This window comes from Typopeltis vanoorti, chromosome 26, assembly GCF_054136105.1.
Source record: "Typopeltis vanoorti isolate ZY-2024b chromosome 26, IOZ_Tvanoo_1.0, whole genome shotgun sequence".
NCBI lineage: Eukaryota > Metazoa > Arthropoda > Arachnida > Uropygi > Thelyphonidae > Typopeltis > Typopeltis vanoorti.
The window spans coordinates 16,084,050-16,104,845 of record NC_143574.1 but is presented as its reverse complement, the minus strand read 5'-3'; the positions used below and the strand labels follow the sequence as shown (position 1 = coordinate 16,104,845).

Here is a 20,796-nt window from a genome sequence, read left to right as displayed (position 1 = left end):
ACCCCAGTTTACCATTCCGGTTTAATTATGATTGGAGAAATCTTATAGCTAGAAGGAAATCAAAACACGAAATGGGCTTTTTCAATTGAAAGTGAGTTAGATGATCTCGTATAGAGGTAGCAGGTTTTATTCATTTGATATATGCTCATATATATATATATATATATTCATTTTTCTAAATTAACTGACTTAAAACCCGAGAATATATATATATGAGCATATATATCAAATCATCTCATCTTCCTTTTTCCCTCTTTTACCTTGCGATGACGAGGGTTAGTTAATCATCGGACCTCAAATCGTTCACAGGATAAGGTGGTCAGCCCTATGCCCCAGTGTATACTATGTTGGTAATGTTGAGTTCTCAAGGCTGGTTTGCCTGCTTTACGGGATCAAAAACCCCAGGATAAACTGGGGGGAAAACCCTACTGTCCATGCCCAAGACTATGGCTGAGGAAAATCAGCCATAGCCATAACTTGGCTATGGCTGAGGAAAATCCGTCAGCTCCTCACATCACCTACAGGAATTGAACCTAGGACACTCCTTCCCCAGGCATATGGTTGCGAAGTGCACTGCCATTAGGCTAACCGCACGGACAAATATATCAAATCAGAACAGTCAAAAACTCTACTCTGCTATGCTTCACTCACTATTGTCCCTATTTTAATCTTTCAACTACCATTACTACTATTGTGCCACTACCAAATGAATTTTTTTGCCTCTAAATTGCATGTAAATATCATTTGACACTGTTGTAATTATCACTTGACACTGCTATTTAATAATAATATCATTAACAGTGTAGATTTATAGTGATTGTTACCAAGCTTTACAACACCCCAGTTTACCGTTCCGGTTTAATTATGATTGGAGAAATCTTATAGCTGGAAGGAAATCAAAACCTGAAATGGGCTTTTTCAATTGAAAGTGAGTTAGATGATCTCGTATAGAGGTAGCAGGTTTTATTCATTTGATATATGCTCATATATATATTCATTTTTCTAAATTAACTGACTTAAAACCCGAGAATATATATATATATATATATATATATATATATATATATATATATATATTCTCGGGTTTTAGGCGCAAACTTAATTGTTTGCATACTTGGGATTAGGTGCTAAAATAACCAAGCATATAAAATTGCTTGGTTATCCTAATATATATATATATATATATATATATATATATATGAGCATATATATCAAATCATCTCATCTTCCTTTTTCCCTCTTTTACCTTGCGATGACGAGGGTTAGTTAATCATCGGACCTCAAACCGTTCACAGGATAAGGTGGTCAGCCCTATGCCCCAGTGTATACTATGTTGGTAATGTTGGGTTCTCAAGGCTGGTTTGCCTGCTTTACGGGATCAAAAACCCCAGGATAAACTGGGGGGAAAACCCTACTGTCCATGCCCAAGACTGGCTAACTTGGCTATGGCTGAGGAAAATCCGTCAGCTCCTCACATCACCTACAGGAATTGAACCTAGGACACTCCTTCCCCAGGCATATGGTTGCGAAGTGCACTGCCATTAGGCTAACTGCACGGACAAATATGTCAAATCAGAACAGTCAAAAACTCTACTCTGCTATGCTTCACTCACTATTGCCCCTATTTTAATCTTTCAACTACCATTACTACTATTGTGCCACTACCAAATGAATTTTTTTGCCTCTAAATTGCATGTTTGCATGGCTGATTTGCCTGTATATATATATGTGTATGCATGCGTGAGATTGGTATACAACAATCAGATGAAATCTCAATGGGAAATTTTGGATATGGCACAAGAGATGATAGAGGAGCAAGGCTAATAGAATTTGCAGAACAAGAAAACCTGTACATTGTGAGTTCTTTTTTTCAATCAAGAAAATAACACATTGGAAGTGGACATGGTAAAGTCCAAATGGAAAAACTAGGGAAATTGACTTGATCCTCAGCAATAAGAAAAACATTTTTCAGGCTTGTTCTGTTATAGACACTTTCAAGATTGGAAGTGACCATCATATGGTACACAGGAAGATTCAAATAAACTGTCAAAAAGAAAGAACCAAATTGTTTCAAAGATCAAAGCAAAACATAGATGTACACAAATTTCAACATTAAAAAAGATATATTCCAACATGAACTAAACAATGGATTTAAAAATCGTATTATAGATAACAATGCCGATCCATCAGAAAGTAATGATATTATTACCCAAAACCTTTTATAAAGTTCAATTGAAATAGCTGTCACCACAGAACAGAAACAAGACAAATTTTCTGAAGATATAAAACAGCTTATGAAGAAATGAAACAAGCAAATAACCTACAGAATAAAATTGAATACACTGAATTTTGCAAAACAATTAGAAAATGTATCATGGAAGAAATAAGAAAATTGAATTGAAAATTCATACAACAAACAGAAAATAACTATAGTCTCAAAAATGCCAAACAGCAATAAACAGATGGTTGCATTCACACTACAAGATGGGACCATAATCAGAGGTAGATATGCTGTAGCAAAAAAAAATTGTAGAATTTTGCTCAGTATCATATCAAGATTACGAATTAAATGAAGAAGACAACTATGAAATAACTAAAGTACCACAGATTCTTTAAGAAGTTATGTGGAGCATCCAAAGCTTGCAAAATAGAAAAGCTACAGGTGAGGATGGAGTTATAGCTGAACTTCTAAAATCAGGTGGGGAAATGATCTACAAAATTTTAGCAAAATTATTTACCTTTATGTCTGAAGAAAAATGACGTACTAAGAAAATGGAAGAAGGCTACCCTAATTCTGATACATAAAATAGGTGAAGTATAAGACTTGACAAACTACCGACTCATCGGGCTACTATTGGTGGTTTACAAACAGCTTGGCTCATAGGCTTTGTACAACTCTAGACCCAGCACAACCAAAAGAACAAGCAGGCTTTCGAAGTGGCTTTAGTACAGTGAACTAGTTGTATTAAAGCCAAGTTTCAAGTTGTACAACAGATTATTGAACGGTGTAATGAATATCAGTTACAGTTATATTTTAGTTTTATTGATTATGAGCAAGTCATTGATTCAGTAAAAATTTGTACAATGATTAAAGCATTATGAAACCAACAAGTGGAGGAGCCATATATCAGGAGCATCAAATCAGTATACACCAATGCCATAGCAGTATTTCATTTCAATGGAAACATCTCTACTGTGCAAACACAGAGAGATATAAGACAGGGTGACACAATATTTCCAAATTTATTCCCACCATGTCTAGAAGAAATATTCAAACTTCTTGATTGGAAGGGAAAGGTCTGAAGATAAATGGAAGATATTTAAACCATTTATGCTTTGCTGATGACATAGTTACCTTTACTTCAACTGCGCATGAATTACAGACTTGTATCCATGAACTCCAAATTGCTAGCAGAACAACTGGACTAAAGATAAGCCTAAAGGCAACTCAAGTTACGAGGGTGGTCTGAAAAGTTCTTGGCCTAACAAAAAAAAAAAAAAAAAAAAAAAAAAAAAAAAAAAAAAATCTAATTTCAAAATTATTTTTATTTTTCAACATAATCTCTCTTAAGACTAATACATTTCTTCCAGTGATGCTCCAGGACCATTATCCTGTCCCTGTCTGTAGTGGTGCTCAGTAAGATCTGCAAAATACTCCTCTACAGCTGCAATCACCTCTTGATTCGAAGAAAAATGCTGACCAGCATTTTAAAAGAATTTTAGTTTGGGGAAGAAATAGAAATCAAAGGGAGCCAAATCTGGGGAATAGGGTGGATGTTCCAAAAATTCATAGTGCAGATCCCTTAATTTTCCCATTGCCAAAACACCTTTGTGGGCAGGTGCATTGTCCTGATGAAAGATGTTTTTTTTTCTTCTACAAACCGGGTCTTTTCTCACATATTTTTTCATCTAGTCTGGTTAAAAGATCAGAATAATATTCCCTGGTTATTGTTTTATCCTTTTCAAGATAATTAATAAACAAAATGCCTTTAGCATCCCAAAACACCGATGCCATGACCTTTCCTGCTGATGGAACCGACTTTGTCTTCTTTGGCACTGAACAACAGGCTTCTGTTTGCTGTTTTGATTGCTGTTTAGATTCTGATGTGTAATGGTGAATCCAAGTCTCATCCATAGTAATAAATCGATGCACAAAATCAGTTTTATTCTTGTTAAAATGCTCAAGCAGCACTGTTCAGAGATTTTCATGCGAGTGTGTTTTTGATTTACTTTGAGCAAGCGCGGCACCCATCTTGCGCAAAGCTTTTTCATTTGCAATTCTTCATGTGAAATATATCCTGCACATTCTTTTGAAATGCCTATAGTCTCAGCAATTTCACGCACTTTGACTCGCCGGTCATCCAATACCATATCTTGCTTGATCAATGATTTCTGGTGGTGTTACACTTTTTGGATGTCCTTCATATGGATCATCTTCAAGGTGGTACAGCCATGTTTAGACTTGGCAGCCCATTTCTTAATTATCGAAAACGAAGGAGAAGAGTGCCCATAAACTTTTATGAACTTCGAATGAATTTCTTTTGGCGTTAAACTTTCTTTTACGAAGAATTTTATAACCACACAATACTGAATTTTATCCATTTCAAGGGATACAGACAACACTTTCGCTTCAGACAGCTGTATAAAATTGCTGATTGTGTTGCCATCTATGGCCGAGGCTGAGAACTTTTCAGACCACCCGTTTATGTTCAATAGCTATGTTCAACCAGAAATAATAAAAATCAATAATGATGAAATTAAACAAGTAGATCATTATATATACTTAGGACAACAGATATTAATGGAACAAAATATCATTATTATTATTATTTTTATTATTTCGGGCGACTCCAGGAGTCCTTAGACTCATCGAGGGAGGCCCTAAACATCATGTCCACACAACTATGCGATTACATTCTCACAGTATCTATCATACCTTGCCTTGAACTCGTTCACCGTCATAGCACCCACAACAGACTCTGGCAGCTTATTCCACTCATTTACCACTCTAAAAGTAAAGAACCCAGCTCTAACACCCCTGCTAACCACACTCTTGCCCAGCTTCCAGTGGTGGGAGAACTAGGTGTCCCCTAGTTCTCCCACCACCAGTCCTGATCTCAAAAATATCCTCTGAATTAATCCTATAGAATCCCTTTAGCAATTTGAATGTCTCAATCATATTTCCCCTTTTCTGCCTATCAACTAGTTTCTGCAACCCACAAATCTTCAACCTGTTCTCATATGGTTCATTCCATAGACCTGTTATCATCTTAGTCACTCGCCTCTGGATCCTCTCCACCTCCTCCCCATCAAGAAGGAACCGAGGTGACCAAATCTGGGCACAGTAGTTGAGATGAGGTCTTATCAAGGCTCGGTACAGAGGTTGCAATCATGGACGAAATTAAAGTCACATGATTCTTGGATGGAAAGCATTTGGAAAATTATAGTCAATATTCGAAATCCAGCTATCATTATGCCTGAAGAGAAAAGTTTTTAACCAATGTATTCTTCCTATATTGACATATGGCTATGAAACATGGATGCTAAATGCAGAGGAAATTCAAAAATTAAGAACAACACAATTCAGTATGGAAAAAAGTATGCTTGGTATTCACAAAAGGAATACATGGATAAGAAATCAAACCAAAGTCTCTAATATCATAGGAAGGGTTAAACATCTGAAGTGACAGTGGGCTGGGCATATTGCTCGAAGACAAGGTCAACGATGGGCAAAAGAAGTACTGGATTGGATTCCATGAGAGAAAAAACGACCATGAAGCTGACCTAAATCATGGTGGATTGATGATATCATCAGATTTGCATGAGTGACATGGGAAAGGAGAGCCATGGACAGACAGTTTTGGAGTAATCTTGGAAAGGCCTTCATCCAGCAATGAATTAACAATGACTAATGATAATGATGAGGATATATATTCTGTTTTATTTAATCCCTAATGTTTTTACTCTTCCCATAAATTGGATTGGGCAGAATTCTTTTAGCCAAAGCTTTTCAGAAATTATTCAGAAGTTTCTCTCTTCCTGTCACCTTCATCAGTACTTGAGTTCATTTCTACAAATGTTTTGTAGATAAATTTTCGATGTGAATAGGGCAGACAACTGCTGTTATTTTATGTTCCAAATCCTACTCAGTATTATTGTATATTTTATAAACACCAAATTATATGATAACCACAGTAATTAACTTTTATGAAAGAAAGTGCAGCTATTTCATACTGAAAATAACAGTATGTCATCAGTGTTTAGAAACAAGCAAATCAAAGAACAGGAATACAAAGTGCATACAGCAATCACTTTGCCAATTAAAAATGATTGCCATAATGACATATTAATTTCTAGCTCATGGCAACCGTTTTAAATCGGTAAACTGATTGTTTTATGTACCTTATATTCCTGTTCTTTGATTTGCTTCTTTCTACACACTGATGATATACTGTTATTTAGTATGAAATACCTGTACTTCCATTACAGTTAATTGCTGTAGTTATCATGGAATTTGTTTATAGTTATGCCACAGGTATTTTATAGTTTTTTTTTCTTTTTTTTTCCCTCTGAGTTGCAATTAAATTTTAGGCCTTTTCACAAAGTTTCTTTCTGGAGAGAAAACTACCTACCCATTTGCACTAGAAATTGACTATCTTGAGAACTGGATTAGGGTTAGTGTGTGGAAAGGCCTAAAATTTTTCTTTAGGATTTTTTTTTAATCTCATTTCATCAACTAGAAATGAATTCATTATTATTGTAATGGCACCTCAATGGGGTCCTAAGACTCATCATGGGAGACCCAAACTATCAACTAAATATCTATTGTACATCTCCCTGAAACCATTAACAGACAAAGCACTCATATGTGACTCAGGCAACCCATTCCATTCATTCATTCATCACTCTCCAAGCAAAAAATGTAGTCCTCACTATGCCCTTGCTAACCACATTCTTACCCAAATTCCAGAGATGACTGAAGTGCTGAAACATTTCCCCTGTATCAATCCTATAAAATCCTTTAAGTAACTTAAATGTTTCTGTCACACCACCCCCTTTTTTTCCCCATGTCAACCAACTTTTGAAATCCATAAGCACTCAATATATCTTCATAAGAAGCATTTCACAGACCACTCACCATCTTGGTCGCTTGCCTCTGGATCCGCTCCACCACCTCCTCATCCCCAAGACCCCAAACCTGAACACAGCAATCCAGATGTGGTCATATCAAGGCTTCATAAAGAGGAATAATAACTCCCTTATCTCTGTTTGTTAGTTTGTTCTTCAATAACCAAATAATCCTGTGAACTACCCTGCCTACTTTTGCAATATGCCCTCTAAACTTCCAACTTTCTATCTACCTTGATCTCTATCTTGATTGACTATTACTGTACTGAACTTTGCATTATAAAAGTCTTTCTTCTGCTGATCTTGGAAGTTGCATGAGAATTCACAAGCAACCTGTGTCATTTATTTATACATTTTAAAGCCAGTGTTGAAATGTTTTCAGTACAAATTTGGGGTATTGGCCTTATCAGTATGGAAACAACTTGATATAGTTGAAGTTTTTACTTTTTAAAATAACTTTAAAAAAAAAAAATTAAAAAAAATTGATAGCAATCCACGAGAAATAGTTGGCAGTTTTCACTTAGTTATAATCAGGGCTTGGCAAATATGCTCACCCACTTGCCCTTGGCAAGTAGATTTTGCCAGCTGGGGAGCAACTGCAAACAGGACTAATAGAATATTTTTAATAAAGAAACATTTTTTTTTTTACATTAAGGAAACAGAAGAGTATATGTAATATAAAGGGCCCTTCTGGTGATAAAATTAATGTAACAAATTATATTTTCCAAAAAAATCAGTGTTGTTTTATAGTATTGATTTCTCCTTGGAATTGTTCTCCAAACAATAATACAGTACCACTAATCACTTTATGGTACTCTTGATTTATTATTATTATTACGGGCAACTCCAAGGAGTCCTTAGACTCATCAAGGGAGGCCCTAAACATCATGTCAAGAAACATCCACACAGTGTCTATCATACCTTGCCTTGAACTCATTCACAGTCATGGCACCCACAACAGACTCTGGCAACTTATTCCACTCATTCACCACTCTCCAAGTAAAAAACCTAGTTCTAACACCCTTGCCCAGTTTCCATGGATGGCCCCTAGTCCTCCCACCACCAATCCTGGTCTGAAAAATATCCTCTGAATTAATCTTATATAAACCCTTCAGTAATTTGAATGTCTCAATCATATCACCCCTTTTCTGCCTATCAACCAATTTCTGCAACCCACAAATCTTTAACCTGTTCTCATAAGGTTCATTCCATAGACCTGCTATCATCTTGGTCACTCGCTTCTGGATCCTCTCCACCTCCTCCCCATCAAGAGATAACCCCGGCACCCAGATCTGGGCACAGTAGTCAACATGGGGTCTTATCAAGGCTCAATACAGAGGAACAATAACTTGCTTGTCAAAGTATTCTTCAGTAACCAAGTGATTTGATGAACTGATTTAGCGACTTTTGCAATGTGCTCCCTAAACTTCAACTCCCTATCCACCAACACTCCCAAATCCCTGGCCTCGTCAATCTCCTGGAGTACAGTTCCACCAATGTGGTATATTGCTGCTAATCTTTTCACCCCAAAATGCATAACCTTACACTTTGTCACATTAAATTGACATCCATTCTCCTTAGCCCAGTCCTCCAATCTATCCAAATCATCCTCCAAAATTTTGACATCATGTGCATTCACTATTGCTCTACCCAACTTTGCATCATCAGCAAACAAATGAACAGTTCCTCTCAGATCCTTTCCTATATCGTCAATGAACAAATTAAATAGTAGTGGTCCAAGAACAGAACCCTGCGGCACACCACTAGTCACAGGTCGTCTTTTGGACTCTACTCCTGATTAAACTCCTCTCTGATATCTCTCCATCAACCACCCTCCTCATCTCACCAACCCTATATCCATCCCGATATGTTGCAGTTTACTTATTAGAATTCCATGTGGTCTCCTGTCAAAGGCCTTAGCAAGGTCTAGCAGTATCACTGTATACCCATTATCCTTATCCAGTTCAGCCGTTACTGTGTTATAAAACATAAGCAAGTTAATGAGGCATGATCTACCCTTCACAAAACCATGCTCATGCTATCCCCCATACAGTATCCCATTTTCATCTATCCATTCCTGTATTTTTCTCTTGACTACTTTCTCCAAAACCTTGACAACAACTCCTGATATGCATCTGTCGGTAATTTGTAACAGCAGTCTTGGAACCTCCTTTATGCAGTGGAACTATTTTCCCCTCTTTCCACCCCCTTGGAACTAACTCAGACCCGAGACTCAAATTAAACAAAATGGTCAAGGGCACTGACAATTCTTTAGCCGCTTCACGTAAGACCCGAGCTGGTATACCATCCAATCCCACAGATGTATTCACATTAAGGTTTTGTAATATACTATTCACCTCCATTTCATTCACCTCAATTCCTGTATAAGCTATTGGTTCCTTCATTCCTGCAATATCACCACCTGGATGATATACTCTTGCAAAGTGCTTGCTCAATAATTCCACTATATCAACTGATTCAATTGCCTCCCTACCATTGGCATTCCTTAAAATCACTTGCAGGATATCGAAAAAAACTGTTTGGGATTCTCTTTAGCTTGCGTGGCTAATTTCCTTTCATAATCCGCTTTTGCTTTTCTTACCACACTCATTACCCTTCTGGCCTGTGCTTTATACTTTATTGGGACATGTCATTAAATAAATAGTGGGATGGGAATTATTTTGTCCTCCTCCCACTCTCTTGGGACTTTTCCATAGCTGAGTTTTAAATTCAACAGCCTAGTCAAAGGCATTGCCAGTTCCCTTGCACATTTGTATAAAATGTGAGCTGATTACATTGAGATTTTGCAATATTCTAAGTATTCATGAATCTCTGTTCTTCATTAGTCCTTTTCATATATGGAACAGCTGTAACCTCACTTGGATGATATATCCTCGAAAAAGTGGTCACTCAGTGACTGAACTATTTTGTGTGCTTCTCTCACATCACTACCTTCAGCAGTCATTAATGTTATCCTTTCATGGTCATTCCTCCTCTTACTTGCTTCATAACGAAATAACTCTTTGGGATTTCCTTTAGCCTGCAATGATTTAATTTAGTGAGAGCTTAGTGCTTTGAGCTTATAGCTACTGTTAACCTCTAAACAATATATTCAGAGCATTTTAACACAAATGTCTTTCATCAGACATTCTTTTTAATATTTTAGACTTTTTAGATTGAGATTACATTGAGATTTTATCATGCAGACACTCATTAGTGTGAAAACCACTAAATGTGAAAGTATATTAATTAGCATAGTTCAGCTGAGAGCAGCAAAGGAAGCAAAATTAATACAGTTCAGGTTTCATTAGTGAAAAGAAAGTCTAACAATTAGCCAGCTCTGAACAGATTCCTGCTATTGAAAAAAAAAAATTATATACTCCCATTAATGTTGCAAGTGTTTTCCAACATTCTTTTCAAATTATATCGTAAGCACTGCTGAAAATGCATTCTTCTCTGAATTATCTCAAGATGAAGAATATTCACAGCTTTTTTTTTTTTTTTCACCCTCACCCTTTTTCCATTTATGGTTATTGACTTAATATTATATTAACTTTTAAATGTAAACATTCTCATTAGGGTATTTTATTTGTGATGCTTTACATGAAAACTATAAGTAATAAATTTTATTAATAATATATAATCTCAAAATATACAGATATCCATAGAAGAATGTCCCTATTTTAAATTCAGAGTTGTTGATAGTTGTTCACTCGCTTTTCTGCTCACATGTACCTATTTCATTCTAATCTGCTAGGCTAACAGAATTTTGAGTCAAATTTGTGTAATGAGAATTTGATGAATCTATCAGGCTAATTCAATGATGATAAATATATCAAGTAAAGGTATAATCATGTTTAAAAAAATTGGCGATGTTGAGAAATATGTCTACAGGATGTCTGAGAATCTCTCAGTAATAGGTGGTTTGGTAGAAAAGGCTCGGGCCTTACGCTCTCAGATTTATTTTTATTACATGTATGCTCATTGTTTACTTAAACAATGAGCATACATGGCTAAGGAGACTTCACTGATAATGTGTACACAAGAGTTAGAGACCCTTTAACTGTGGTTTAACTGTTTAACTTCAGCTCTTACCATGCTTCGACAGTTAAAGGGTTGCTAGTGAGACCCTTTAACTGTTGAAGCATGGTAAGAGCTGAGTTAAGGGTATGTATGTATGCTAAGCTACATGGAGCTCGTTATCCCAAATAAAAACTACAAAGTACCGATTATAATATTTTTTATTGCTGTAAATTATTTTATTTTTTTTAATATTTGCATCTGAAATACAGCGCTTCTTTTGTGTAAATCTTATTTGAACAGTTTTAGCTTTCAGAATAGGAAAATATGGATGACATAGAACTGAAGAATATTGAACCACATCAACCCCTAATTCGTTCAATTTCCAGTGGAGGATCCTATTCACAGGTAGGAAGTTTGTTTTTGCTTATTTTTGCTAACATAATTTGTTATTTTCTTCTATTCTGATCAGCATTTTGGTTTGATTTAGAATTCAGTATGTCATAGTTGATATTTGATTTATTTTTTGGTGAATATGTTCAATGCAAATGCATCGTGACGGATAATATAGAGGCAGAATAGAATCTCAAGACATTCAAAATTAAATGTCATCAAATCTAAATGCAGACTCATTGGTTTAAAAATTCAGTTAAAAGAATTAGCAAATATTTTGCTAAAAAAAATAAATAATAAAAATAAATTATTCTGTGCTATCTCAGAACTCTTTGTCCCAACTTTTTGGAAATTGAAAGTCAACCAGACTACATCCTTATTAGTAATTGCTGGTAGCTGATTTCATGTCTGTGGGTAGTTTGTAGACTTATTATTATTATTATTATTATTATTACTGGCAACTCCAGGGAGTCATTAGACTCATCGAGGGAGGCCCCAAATCATATTCATCACAACTATTTGACATTCATACAGTATCTATCATACCTCGCCTTAAACTCATTCACTGTCACAGCATCCACCACAGACTCAGGGAGCGCATTCCACTCATTCACTACTCTAAAAGTAAAGAACCCAGCTCTAACACCTTTACTAACCACACTTTTGCCCAGTTTCCATGGATGTCCCCTAGTCCTCCCACAACCAGCCCTGTTCTCAAAAATATCTTCTGAATTAATTTTATAGAAACCCTTCAGTAATTTGAATGTCTCAATCATATCTCCCCTTCTCCGCCTATCAACCAATTTTTGCAACCCACAAATCCTCAACCTGTTCTCATACGGTTCATTCCACAGACCTGCTATCATCTTGGTCACTCGCCTCTGGATCCTCTCCACCTCCTCCCCATCAAGAAGAAACCTAGGTGACCAAATCTGAGCACAGTAGTCTAGATGGGGTCTTATCAAGGCTCGATACAGAGGAACAATAACCTGCTTGTCTCTGCTTGTCAACGTATTCTTCAGCAACCAAGTGATTTGATGAGCTGTTTTGGTCACTTTTGCAATGTGTCCCCTAAATTTCAATTCCTTATCTACCAACACTCCTAAATCTCGTGCCTCATCAATTTCCTGGAGCACGGTTCCACCAATGCAGTAAACTGCCGCCAATCTTTTCACCCCAAAATGCATAACCTTACATTTTGCCACATTAAACTGACATCCATTCTCCTTAGCCCAGACCTCCAATCTATCCAAATCATCCTGCAAAATTCTGACGTCATCTGCATTCCCTATTGCCCTACCCAACTTCGCATCATCTACAAACAAATGAACTGTTCCTCTCAGATCATTTCCTATATCATTTATGAACAAATTAAACAGCAGTGGTCCAAGAACAGATCCTTGTGGCACACCACTAGTCACAGGCCGTCTTGTGGACTCTACTCCCGAGTAAACCACTCTCTGATATCTCTCCGTCAACCACTCTCCTATCCATCTCACCAACCCTATGTCCATTCCCATATGCTGCAATTTACTGATTAGAATTCCATGTGGAATCCTGTCAAAGGCCTTGGCAAGGTCCAGTAGAATCACCGTAAACCCATTACCCTTATCCAGTTCCGCCGTCACTGTGTTATAATACGTGAGCAAATTACTGAGGCATGACCTACCCTTCACAAAACCATGCTGTCCCCGATACAGTATCCCATTTTCTTCTATCCAATCCTGTATTTTCCTCTTGACTATTTTCTCTAAGACCTTGACAATGATTCCTGATATGCTAATCGGTCGGTAATTTACAACAGCAGTCTTGGAACCACCTTTATGCAGTGGAACTATTTTCCCCTCTTTCCACCCACTCGGAACTAACCCAGACCCGAGACTCAAATTAAACAAAATGGTCAAGGGTACTGACAATTCTTTGGCTGCTTCTCGTACAACACGAGCTGGTATACCATCCAATCCCACAGATGTATTGACATTGAGGTTATGCAATAGACTACTCACCTCCACTTCATTAACCACAATTCCCGTATAATCTACTGGTTTATTCGTTTCTGCAATGTCACCACCTGGATGATATACTTTTGCAAAGTGCTCACTCAGTAACTCAACTATCTCAACTGATTCAGTTACCTCCCTACCATCGGCATTCTTTAAAATCAATCTGCCATGTACATTTTTCCTTTTACTTGCTACATATCTAAAAAACTGTTTAGGATTCTCTTTAGCCTGCATGGCCAATGTTCTTTCGTAATCCTTTTTTGCTTTTCTTACCACACTCGTCACCCTTCTGGCCTGCGCTTTATACCGTTCATGTGCCTGCCGGTCACCCTTCTCCTTAAATTCCCTCCATAGTTGTTTCTTTTTTTGCAACTCAAGCTTAATGGTGTTATTCATCCATTTAACCCCTACTTGATTTATTATTCGGACTCTAGGTATACAGTCAGCCATTGCTTCATGCAAGCACTTCTTAACTACCTCCCATGCACTATCAACTTCTAGTCCTTGCAGTTGTACATGCCATGGCACTGAACCAATCAAACTCCTAAGCTTGTCATACTTTCCCGCCCGATAATTCCACATGTACCCTGTCTTAATTGAAAATTCTACACCTTTAGCCACCTCCCAAGTTAAGACCCTATGATCACTCTCACCGATTGGTGGCAATGTGGTCATATTTGTTACAGCCAAATCCTCAGATGTAATTACTAGGTCAAGCACTCTCTGACCCCTAGTATTTTCCATTACATGCTGTCGCAGATAGTTATCCCTTAATAACCGCATAAAATCCAGTTCCTTCCTCCTGTGTGTCCTCTCCTCACTCCAATCAATGCGACCATAGTTGAAATCTCCCATAATAATCACCCTCCTTCCACCCATTTCTTCTATTTGCTTGTGCATACTGTCACCACCATCTTTTCCATCACCTGGTCTATAGCAGCACCCAATTGTATATTTAGTTCTGCTAGCCAATAATCCTATCTTATGGATGAGAAGAGGAGACAACTGCTGTCTTATATTTCAAAATCCTAACTGGTATTATTGTCTGACCAGTGTCAGACAATTAATATCTCATAACAATATTACAGCAGCTTGACATTAATGTAGTTTCTCGTTGCTGGATCCTCTCCAGAGTTCTTTCATCGTCATGAAAACTAGGTTGCCAAATTTGTAAACAGTAGTTCAAGCATGGTCTGATCAAGGGCTGATAAAGTATCTTATCACAGCAGCAAATATGCTGTGATAAGATAGCATATTGAGACATAATGAGACAGTTGATCAGATGCTTTCAAAGTCCATATTGACTCAGTCTTCTATTTTATTCCATCTCTCCAGCAGATCTGCAGATATACAGACTGCTCTGTAATGAAGAGATTTCTTTTTTGCTATGCTCTTCTGTAGTGCTAATACTACTAATCCTAAGTAGTAATATACTACTAATTCGTAATAATTTCTCTGCTGTTCGTCTTTGACATTTTGCAGTATGCTCACTGACTTTCCCTTCTGAAATCTGCTCTGGTTAGGAGTAGAATACAAGATTTCTGGAGCAGAATTCCATAAATATGGTATGCAGCATTACACTTGCACTCTAAAATGAATGTTCCCTTTCAAACTAAATTTAGTATAATTGACAAATAAGTTTAACAGAATTTGTGTGTCGCACTGCATTAGTTACCCTGCTCTTATGAGGTACCCTGCCAATCTATCAGAGCCAATCTCTTCTCCATCCTGCTTATCTTTTATCCATCACTATTTACAGTGAGTACACTGGTTTGCCATGAGGCAATCGATCAGATGCCCTACAAGTCCTTATTCACTCAGTCTTGTATTCAAATCCTTACCAATCTTTTCAGTACTTTACCTATCTGCAGCTATAAATATGCAGACTGCTTTGTAATACTACTCTTGCCTTCCATGTTTTGGAATCCTCCTATGGCAAGACTCTGATTTATCTCAGACTCAAAGCCATCGCATGTATTGCTTTCTTTTATCTCCACCCTGAACAGTTATAATAATAGTATTAATAGTTATAATAAGTTCATTAATAGTATTCCTCCTCCTTTTGCTGTTCCCATTTCCCAGAACATTGTATAACTTTCCATTTCTATTTACATCTGTGTGTCATCCTCCATGAGCCAAGTTTCACTTATGCTGATTATTATTATCTGAGACCTCCAGGGAGTCAAGGACTCATTGAGGGAGGCTATAAACTATCCATACCATCTGTCATAACTTTCCTTAAATTCATTCACACTAGATGCACTCACTACCCCTAAAGGCAAACTATTCCACTCATTCACTGCTCCCTGGAGCTCTTACTTGTCAACTCATCATGGGAGGTCCACTCTCTCTCTCTCTCTCTCACACACACACACACAGCTTATTCTCTGACATAGATGCATTCAGCATCTTCACATGCACCACACTATAAGGAATAAGTAATACTATGTATTTCAGCCTGCAGGTCATCATCATATATATTTTATACACTCTTTTATTATCTGTAAAAATAAATATTCAATCATAATGCATAAAATTAGCATGTATAAAATTTTAAAAAAAAATGAAAAAAGATTGATCAGCTCACTGCTATAGCAAACATTATCATCATCATCAGCCATATTCAGGCTGAAATATAAGGCCTTAAATTAATGGTATTACTTATCCCTTGTGTTTTTTCATGTTAATTGAAGAAACCTCTCATGGCACAAATCTCTCAAACAACTATTAGGTAATGTATTCCAATTGCCTACCACTCTCCATGCAAAAAATCTATTCTTCACCCCTTCTTCTCCACCCATTCTATGAAAAATGTGATCCAAATTAATCCAGTAATAACTCCTTATCAGTTTATCCTCCCCCTTCTATCTACCTACTTCTTCTTCCCTCTTTTACCTTGTGGTGCTAAGGGTTTTTCTATTCATTTAACTGCAACTGTACCCAAGGATAAGGTGGTTAGCCCTATGCCTCCTTATATATCCTATGTCTATAGAAGTGTTGAGTTCTTCAATTTGCCTGCTTGCAGGATAAAAAACCTCAGATAAACTGGGGAGAAAAACCCTACATTCCACGCCCAAGACAGGTTAACTTGGTTATGTCTGAGAAAGATCCTAAGCTCCTCATGGCAGCGACAGGAATTGAACCCAGGACACTCATTTCCCAGGCATATGGTTGCAAAGTGCATAGCCACTCGGGTAACTGCACAGAACCATCTTTCTACTAGACTGCAAATTACATTCTCTCATTCTGTCTTCATATTCAACATTGCAGAGACCACTTTAGTCAAGTGACAGACTTTGTGCACAGTAATTCATATGTGGTCTGATCAAAGCTTTATACAGTGGGTTCAAAACATCATTGCTCCTGCATATTAGTATTTGCTACATCATTGCCATAATGCACTGTGCTGTCCTCAATTTTAGCAAAATGTTACTGAAATTTAGGTTCTTATCCATTCAACACCCTCCAATCCCTCATCTTCTCCAACTCCTCTAAGATATCCTCACCAGTCTTATACTCTGTATCCCATCTGTGCTTCCTGGATTTTAAAACCTTTGCTGCATTGAACTGGTAGCCTCATTCAATAGTCAATTGACCCAGTCTGTTCAAGTTCACTTGTAAGGCTGCAATGTTCTTTCTTCTCCTCATAGTTCTGCCCAACTTTGCATCATCTGTAAACAACTGTATATCACCATTCAGGTCTTTCCCAATATCATTTACATACAGATTAAACAGTATTGGGAAAGACCTGAATGGTGATATACAGTTGTTTACAGATGATGCAAAGTTGGGCAGAGCTATGAGGAGGAGAAAAAACATTGCAGTCTTACAAGTGAACTTGAACAGACTGGATGAATTGACTATTGAATGAGGCTACCAGTTTGATGCAGTAAAGCATAAGGTTTTAAAATCCAGGAAGCACAGATGGGATGCAGAGTATAAGGTGTGCCACCAGGTGTGCCCTGAGGACCTGGTTTGGGACCAGGCCCTCAGGGCACACCATTAATGATTCCTCTTCTGGGATATTGCTTCTTCATACATAACTTGCTGATTCCTATCGATAGTCAGTCTCCAATCGAGTTCACTAATCTATCCAACCCCATCTGTTCCAATTTAATTACCAGCTTGTCATGTGGCCAGTTGTCAAAAGCTTTAGCAAAATCTAAATATACCACTGTTTATGCATCCCCTTTGTCCACTGCATCTGTCACCTTGTTATAAAAAGTAAGTAGATTGCTAAAACACAATCGTCTTTTAGCAACAAAGCCATGCTGTTCATTAAAGAGAATGTTGTCATTGTCAATCAATTTTAAATCCTGGTCCTCGCTAACTTTTCTAATATCTTGACTACAATTAATTTTTTAATTAATAAAAAAAATTATTACCTATCCACTGTATTAATGTACTATAAGTTTACAACCTTTGGATGGGAATCGTTTAGAATAGGCTTTTTAGCAAAGCCATGCTGTTCATTAAAGAAAATGTTGTTGTTGTCAACCAATTTTAAATCCTGATCCTTGCTAACTTTTCTAATATCTTGACTACGATTAATTAATTTTTTAATTAATAAAAAAATTATTACCTATCCACTGTATTAATGTACTATAAGTTTACAACCTTTGGATGGGAGTCGCATAAAAATGCAATGATATGTGCTTTACTAGTATATCACTTCTCTGAAACATACGAACATCATACATTGTATGACATCTCAGACTTATGAATTTTCTTTACCAAAAAGAAACGTATCATATATATTTTATACACTCTTCTATTATCTGTAAAAATAAATATTCAGCCATAATACATAAAATGAGCATGTATAAAATTTTTAAAAAGTTGAAAAAAGATTGTAATCAACACGCTGCTATAGCAAACATTATAGAAATACCAAAAAAAAAAAAAAAAAAAAAGTCCTTGGCAAACTCCCATTGCATGAGTGCTATTCTAAAAAAAAATAAACTTGCTATAAGAAACTCTAGCATAATGCTGTAATAAACTTATTACAGTAGATGTGCACTGTAGCAAACAGTGCTGTAACAATAAAATGATGCACTATAACAAATTATGGAAAAGTCCTAGTCTAAGTCCCATAGAACCAATGCTATGTTAAGCTCACTATTACAAACAGTAAAAGCACAAAAACTTCATGATAGTAAACTGAATTTCATAGCATATGATGTCATAATAATCTTCCATAATCAAATGGTGGAAAATAGTATACTGATGACAGAACACAAAGGATTGTCAGAAACCAAACAAATAATACAAAACATGAAAAAAAAGCACAGATGCAAACAAACCAGTTACAAAGAGGGAGACTAACTACTTTGAGTTTCCAGATTATTTTTGATTTTAATGGTACAGACTGCATGTATTTCATGCAGTCTGTACCATTAAAATCAAAATTATATTAAGTGACATTAATATAATCTGACATAGCATTTTAAAATTTAAATGTTAATTCTGCATTTATTATTATTAACATCAGACTCACTGTTACATACAAAGCCCATTAAACTATGTTTTAAAGTTATTCAATGTATCTGCATTCACCACAATGTCAGGCAATGCATTCCACTGACTAACCACTCTCCATGCAAAGAACCTACAGTCTTGCCATAAATATTGTTACGACTTCCCCACATCCCTGTGCTACTCACAGCATTTTGCCAGCCCAATTTCATTAATGGCACTGTGCACAGCCAACATTCGCATGTTTATCAGTAGAGAGAGTTGTCTAGCTGTATGGATTAACATGCAGTGGGGAGATTATGAGAACCGTGTTGTAGCAGCACTTCAAAGGTTGGAATGCAGCCACCTGTTATTTTCAACACGCTAAAAACACTCAGGGTTAGTAGGATGACCCTGAGTGTTTCATTTGTGTATCTTTATTTGTACAAAATTTTATTTGTGTATCAGACTCACCATTATAATGATACAGAAGACATATCTGACTGCTAAAGAACAGGTTGACCATGCTACATTAGGGCACAGCAGTTTGTGAGGGCTGTGAAGGCATGGCTCTACCATAATCCTGTGAGAATGCAAAAAGTGATGTTGCGAGAGATGAACATTTTGCAGAGAAACTAACTGATGATCTTGGGACTGAGAGCCTATTGTTCTACTGGACACTTCCTAACACTGTCTGTTAGGAAGTGTCCAGTAGAACCTTCTATCCTTATAATAAAAAAGCTGCAACATTTATGAACAGAGCTATGCTGATGGTAAGAGAGCATGTAAACTGACAGCAAGATAGAGAGAGAGAAAGCTGCAATGCCATTGAGAAGGAGAGTACGACTGATAGCAAGATAGCGAGTGTGAATGTTGGCGAGAAAGTGATTAAAGATATGAAAGTGGAGTTAGTGAAAATGAAGAAAGAGATGAAACATGTGTCTAGTGAAATGAGGAGAATTATAGATTTTCTTGAAAGATTGAATATCCAAAATAAGGGGAATTAATTTGTTGTATTGATCAAGTTCATTTGCTCAAAAATTATCATTGAGATGTGTTGGATAAGGAAGGGCAGAAAAAGAGAAGTGCTGTTGATGTAGTTATACCCTTCCAAGGTGCGGAGATGTAAGGGACAAATAGTGGTAGTCGTTTTGAGGCAGTATTTGTGAGGTAGAGGTGGATAGGATGATATATTTAGTTGAATGTTGTGGTTGTGGACCTAGTAACATGGAGGTTAATGAGAAGGAAATGTATAGGTAAATTAGTAACTTAATGTTTGTAATATAGATTAGAATGAAGAGAGTGCATCTGTAGGGCATAGAGAATGAATTTCTTGAATTTTTGTGATGACACATGAGAACCAAGGGATCGTGAATTTGATCATCTCATCAGAGGATGTTATTATAAATATGATGTCAAGTCTTCCTCCACTTATAATAACATCCTCTGATGAGAGTAACCATGAAAGTTACCATGAGTTATTTTTTTCTGCATTGGAAGAGGTAGAGATACCATAACTGTTAAATGCTTTTTGCCTTTCACCCCATCAGCAAAATCTCTGCCTTTCTCGCTTCTCCTCTAGATTTGCCAGGCATCTTCCAGATTCTTTGCTCTTCCAGCTTATCTTATTTTGGACAAACTGGAAGATCTGCTTTTATTTGTCTAAAAGAATGCAAGTGTTATATTAAATATCATGAGACTGAATAGTCTAGACTTGCTGAGCATGCTTTCTGCACCGAACATTGAGTTCATTGGAACATGAGTCCTTCATAAAAGTCGTTTCCTCACAGAATGTCTT

The 20,796-nt window shown here is 36.7% G+C and overlaps 1 protein-coding gene across 9 annotated transcripts in view; it reads left to right on the top strand.

Moving 5' to 3' along the window:
- The window catches only part of MESK2 (misexpression suppressor of KSR 2), a 170,981-nt gene that overhangs the window by 25,457 nt on the left and 124,728 nt on the right, over nt 1-20,796 (top strand). For 4 of the 9 annotated variants that reach the window (XM_090415106.1, XM_090415105.1, XM_090415104.1 and 1 more), the window contains exon 2: nt 11,458-11,556. In XM_090415106.1, the coding sequence (XP_090271232.1) occupies nt 11,476-11,556 (81 nt within the window). In that variant the 5' untranslated portion in view covers nt 11,458-11,475. Of the gene's footprint in view, nt 1-11,451; nt 11,557-20,796 lie in introns of all 9 variants that reach the window. The other 5 variants (XM_090415110.1, XM_090415111.1, XM_090415109.1 and 2 more) reach the window with 2 other exon arrangements.